Source organism: Cydia fagiglandana, chromosome 4, assembly GCF_963556715.1.
Source record: "Cydia fagiglandana chromosome 4, ilCydFagi1.1, whole genome shotgun sequence".
Taxonomy (NCBI): Eukaryota; Metazoa; Arthropoda; class Insecta; order Lepidoptera; family Tortricidae; genus Cydia; species Cydia fagiglandana.
Window position 1 is genome coordinate 15,617,077 of NC_085935.1, and position 5,621 is coordinate 15,622,697.

General features: G+C 41.5%; 1 protein-coding gene across 2 annotated transcripts; it reads right to left on the minus strand.

The window, feature by feature from the left end:
- LOC134663897 (pre-mRNA-splicing factor CWC25 homolog) lies at nucleotides 1–5,536 on the minus strand. Of its 2 annotated transcripts, none has more exons than XM_063520435.1 (5): nucleotides 5,378–5,536; nucleotides 5,074–5,283; nucleotides 3,865–4,149; nucleotides 562–1,133; nucleotides 1–519 (listed from the first exon to the last, which is right to left on the minus strand). In XM_063520435.1, exons 1-5 carry the CDS (start codon nucleotides 5,393–5,395, stop codon nucleotides 156–158), a joined length of 1,449 nt encoding a protein of 482 aa, XP_063376505.1. In that variant the 5' UTR covers nucleotides 5,396–5,536; the 3' UTR covers nucleotides 1–155. The 2 variants fall into 2 exon arrangements, with proteins under 2 accessions (XP_063376505.1, XP_063376507.1); XM_063520437.1 differs by having other exon boundaries at nucleotides 14–498; nucleotides 5,378–5,533.
- Between the last annotated feature and the right edge of the window lie 85 nt (nucleotides 5,537–5,621).

Genomic DNA, 5,621 nt, shown 5'->3' on the forward strand with positions numbered 1-5,621 from the left:
ATTAAAAAAATACTCCTTTTTCTGACACAATTTTAATCGTAACTAATACACATCGTGTCGAGACTTATCTAAATTTCAATCGAAAGCAGTCCTCCTCTCGACGGGCCAGTCGTAAATTTTATGCGCCAACAACAGTCGTCGCATTAGAGTCAAGGTCACCTGCGCGCAAAAGGCTTGTCCATGTGCGTGCGATCCCGCTGGATGTAGTGCCGGTTGGAGTGTATGCGGCTCTCGAGCGAGTCGGGCAGCGAGTGCGCCTCGGTGCGCAGCGCGCGCGGCTGCGGCTGTGCGCGCTCGGCGGCGGCGGCGGCGGCGGCGGCGCGCTGCGAGGCCACGCGCCGCTCCCGCTCGCGCTCGCGCTCCGCGCCCGCCGCCGTCATCGCCGCTAGCGCCGCCGAGCGCTCCTCCGCGCTCATCCCGACATTCTTTTTGTACCCTCCCCGGGCGTCCGCTTTGTTCGGCCCGCGCTCCTGCGGTCTGTGGGCCCTCTCCTCCGGTCTGTGCGGCCTTTCCTCCGGTCTGTGCGTCCTCTCCTCCGGTCTGTGCGTCCTCTCCTCCGACCTCGGCCGTCTCCGGCGGCCGGGCGACTGTTGCCTTCGGTCTTGTCCGTGTCTCCGCTCCTCCGACGGCCGTCTCCTCCGCAGGTCGGGCGACCTCCCGCGCTCGGCGCTGTCTCGCCGCATCCGCCCGTGGCCGGATTTGTCTGATCTCGTTTCGGTTTGCTCGGCTCTTCTGTATTTCTTGTTACTATGTTCGTAATCTGAGTCGTAAGGGCTGCCGCCCCGATGGTGTGACTTCTGGTTTCTGTTATCAATTTTAGGAGACTTGCTCCTTTCGACGCGAGGCTTATGTTTAGACTTCTTTGTATTGTCTACGTCTGAGGAAACTTCACTGGAATCTTCACGTTTTGATTTCTTTTTTTCCTTTTTAAGTTTCTTTGACTTTTTGTGTTTCTTTTTGGATTTTTTATGCTCCTCCTCCTCAGAAGAATCGGAACTGGAATCGTTAGAAGCCAGTAGAGCCGCCAAGTCAATTTGCTTCTCATTCATTGCGGTGAGTTTAGCAGCTAGCATGTTATCTAAATCTTTGTCTTTCTTTGACTTTTTCTTTCCCTTTTTTTGATTTCTTTGTTCCTGGATATAAAGACAAAATCATAAGTGTGACAAAAAAAAATCCAATAAGTATGTTTTTATAAACTTAGATATTTCGGTTTCGGTTTAAAAGATTATATCCTATATAGGTTTAATGGACCCGGGTATGTCCTTAAACTACGTCTAAGGCCACCGGTGGACGGGCAGCAGCGTCCCTCAAATTCGGTGTACTCGACTGCGATCGCCAACCCGCCTGCCAAGCGTGGCGATTATGGCATTCACCCCCCAAAAGGGGGAGGCCTATGATCAGCAGTGGACGTCTTATGGCTGAGATGATGATGATGATGAGGTTTAAAAGATATAAAGATATACAGGGTGAAATTTAAATCACTGGTCATATTCATTTCCGGCACTAGGTTACACTTAAGGAATCTATTTAGCGAAAAAAAAGAGTACACTTTTTTTAATTTTCATTTTTCAATTTTTCAATATTTTCCACGAGTCGTGGTCACCCTATTACCACAAATGTAAACAAACCTAATAGTAGGTTTTAACAACAACATCAGCAAAACCCTTATCTGACCTTCACTAAACCTTATAATCGTTGCAATAGGGTCCACCCAGTTAGTGTTGGCGATGGTAGGCAGGTTTATCAATTTCGAGGGTAGTCTAAACTAAACCATTCCGCGCTAGCGGTAAACATAACGGTAAGCGTAAATGATTAGTCACTCGTCACTCGCCAACCTTAAAATAATAATCGCGCGCGTACTAAGGTTAAAAAAATGTTTTATTAAAATTATGTATGTCCTAAAAACCTCGTACGTTATGGTGAACCGACAACTACCCACTACACCCGCTTCTCTCTTATCAGTTAAGGTCATTGACACCCCGCCCCTCCCGCTGTTTGCAATCGCGTCACCAATTATGAACCCTATTGCAGCGAGATTACCTACATAAGTTGCTAATTTTTCCTTTCATACTTTAACGGGCTTAGAACCGTCAAAATGCAAAGGCAACCCATTTTTAATCTAAAATGTTATTTCTGACTAATGATTATTAACAAAACGTGGCTTAAAAACAATGAGTAAAAACTAGGTCAGGAATCTTTGCATTCAGGCGTATTTAAAAAATTGAATCAACTTACGTACCTACATTTGATTAAAAATCGACGCAATTAACGAAAGTCCCACGAGATGGTACTCTTGGATTCAATCCTTGTCTGCGAAGGCGTGGAACGGATTCCATTTCGTATAATCTTTGTGCACCACGTAAACACTCACCACTTAATAAATAACACCGTACCACTTCCTAATATTCCCGGTTCGAAAACATTTTTTTTAACCTTAGTACGCGCGCGATTATTATTTTAAGGTTGGCGAGTGACGAGTGACTAATCATTTATGCTTACCGTTATGTTACCGCTAGCGCGGAATGGTTTAGTTTAGACTACCCTCGAAATTGATAAACTTGCCTACTATCGCCAACACTAACTGGGTGGACCCTATTGCAACGATTATAAGGTTTAGTGAAGGTCATATAAGGGTTTTGCTGATGTTGTTGTTAAAACCTACTATTAGGTTTGTTTACATTTGTGGTAAGGGTGACCACGACTCGTAGAAAATATTTAAAAATTGAAAAATGTAAATTTAAAAAACTGTACTCTTTTTTTTCGCTAAATAGATTCCTTAAGTGTAACCTAATGCCGGGAATGAATATGGCCAGTGATTTAAATTTCACCCTGTATAATAGATATTTTATCCAATTGAAATTATAAAAGATGAATAAGTTTATATCTAAAATGTAAAAAAAAAAAGATAACTGTACTTAATACCCTTAGGTCCACTTGCACCATTCCACTAACCTGGGATTGAGCACTTAAACCGTTAACCTAGGGTCAAATTGTACTGGTAAACATGGTAACACCAGGTATAACCAGTTAACCCCGGGTTAGTGGAATGGTGCAAACAGTGGGCCTTAATGATTTTAACTTGTCATAATAAATCCTATGAAACATAGTCTGGGCCCATTTGAGTTCATCTGGCTCCATCATGAGTTCAGCTTGATGGTACAGTCACATCTAAAAATATTGATATGGAAAAAGAGACAAAAATATGCATACACAACCTTAATATATATTTATTTATTTAACTTTATTGCACAAAGTATATACAACAATGTACAAATGGCGGACTTAATGCCAAACGGAATTAATGACATTATGTATGAAGTTAATCTTTATCAATATTTTCAGATGTGACTGTACTAAATTATTGTCTTGTTGTATCTGTGAATAGAATTTGCATGACTTTATTACAAGCTACAAGGTAACATGTAAAAACAAAAAAAACCGGGCAAGTGCGAGTTGGACTCGCGCACGAAGGGTTCCGTACCATAATGCAAAAAAAGGCAAAAAAAAAAACGGTCACCCATCCAAATACTGACCCCGCCCGACATTGCTTAACTTCGGTCAAAAATCACGTTTGCTGTATGGGAGCCCTACTTAAATCTTTATTTTATTCTGTTTTTAGTATTTGTTGTTATAGCGCCAACAGAAATACATCATCTGTGAAAATTTCAACTGTCTAGCTATCACGGTTCGTGAGATACAGCCTGGTGACAGACAGACGTACGGACGGACAGCAGAGTATTAGTAATAGGGTCCCGTTTTACCCTTTGGGTACGGAACCCTAAAAATTAACAAAGTATTCAACCTGCACTCCCTCACTGCAGTGACCTTAGCAATGAAAGCAAATGCTAAAATATTTGCATTTACCTGATCTTTCCTGAGCAACTCTGCTAAGCGACGCCTTTGCAATGGGTTATTCAACAGGGCCGCCCGAGCAGCTCTCTCCCTCTCCTTCACTAGCATCAGTGGATCCTCTCGCATCTTCCTCGCCAGGTCAACCTGCGCGTCGCCCACGCTGGCCAGCATGCTGGAACCTACCACCCTCCGAGCTACAGCAGGGATGTAATCCGGTTCAACTTTATCTGCCTCATAATTACTGTCAATGGCTTTGCCAAGGAGAAAATCTTCTTGCTGGACCTTTTTATCAGGTTTCTGTAATGAATTGAGAATAAAGGCTTCATGATTCTTTTATATAATAAATAATTTTTTTAGACAACGATATATATAATATACAAATACTTAAATACATAGAAAACACCCATGACTCAGGAACAAATATCTGTATCATCATACAAATAAATGCCCTTACTGGGATTCGAACCCAGGACCAACGGCTTCGCAGGCAGGGTCACTACCCACTAGGCCAGACCGGTCGTCAAAATCATGATACAATCTTAATATTGCAACTATTGCAAGTAATGTAAGTATAAAAATAATTAAATAACGTGTAAAAATTATGATACAAACTGAAAGGCTAGTATAATGAAGCTTTTTTTAAGAGCTTCAGATTTATTTTTGTACGAAACCATAGAGTAATATAAGTAAAGAAAGATTGGTAACTCCATACATCAGTTTTCTTACCAAAACGCGCGTTATTTCGTAGTCGACATCTAGCGCCGTGTAGCAGAACTATCAGTACCCCTACTCGACACTAGATGTCACAAGTGTAGCTACTGACGAAAAATGTACTATTAAAACAATTACCAATTAAAATTATAAGCAGAAGGGGTTGAAAATAGACTGCCAGTTAATCCGGTTATAATATTAGCTGAAAATTATTGAGCATTAGAGTTTTCGCTCGCCAAGACATCTATTGTCAACTAGCAGTACTGATAAATTCCGCTACACGGCGCTAGATGTCAACTACGAAATAACGCGCGTTTTGGTAAGAAAACGGATGTATGGAGTTACCACTCTTTCTTTACTTATATTACTCTATGACGAAACTCTGAATTTTTAATTTCACTGCCGAATAGGAATGCCACATACTTAAAAAAAGACTGGAACTATTTCAGTTCTACTAAGTTCAACTTTAGATAATTTCATTTCATTTTTCACAATGTAACCGTTACGTACATCATACATCCAATGCAAGCGATTGTCATTGGCCCCCGAGGCTCCAGCTGTACGTTTGGCGAGATCGTTGAGCTCCGCACGGTCGCGCTCCTCGGCACGCTCTCTCTGTAGCTCCAGAATGCGCTTTTTCTCTTCTGCACTGGCTTGCTCCGCCTTCCAAACACGCTCCTGGTTTTTCATAGTGTTGGGATGCCATGATTTCTTCGAGTTCTGTTAATAAAATAAAATAATATCTTTCGTTGATAAAGTACTAATAACAGTTGCGTGAAAAATATATAAATCATGCTTGCTACTTGCTACGTACCAGATCACCTCCTCCCATTTTTAAGGAGGGCTTATAATATCTACAACATAAACAATTTGTATTTTTTTTTTCTACAGCTAGAAAATAAAAGGTAATTTCATAAAACGCACGCGCGCAAACGCTCGTATTACATATCTTAATAACTAACACAAAATTAAATAATCTACCACTCGCATAAACAACTGTACACTATAAAATGACGTACACATGACATTCTTGACAGTCACTGTCAAACATAAAAAAA

What these genes read in the sequence shown, in the direction of transcription:
- LOC134663897 (XM_063520435.1), bottom strand. An exon ending in GCTTGCATTGGATGTATGAT is followed by an intron (nt 4,150 to 5,073) that starts GTACGTAACGGT and finishes AATTCATTACAG; the next exon opens with AAACCTGATAAAAAGGTCCA. An exon ending in AGTTGCTCAGGAAAGATCAG is followed by an intron (nt 1,134 to 3,864) that starts GTAAATGCAAAT and finishes CTTTATATCCAG; the next exon opens with GAACAAAGAAATCAAAAAAA.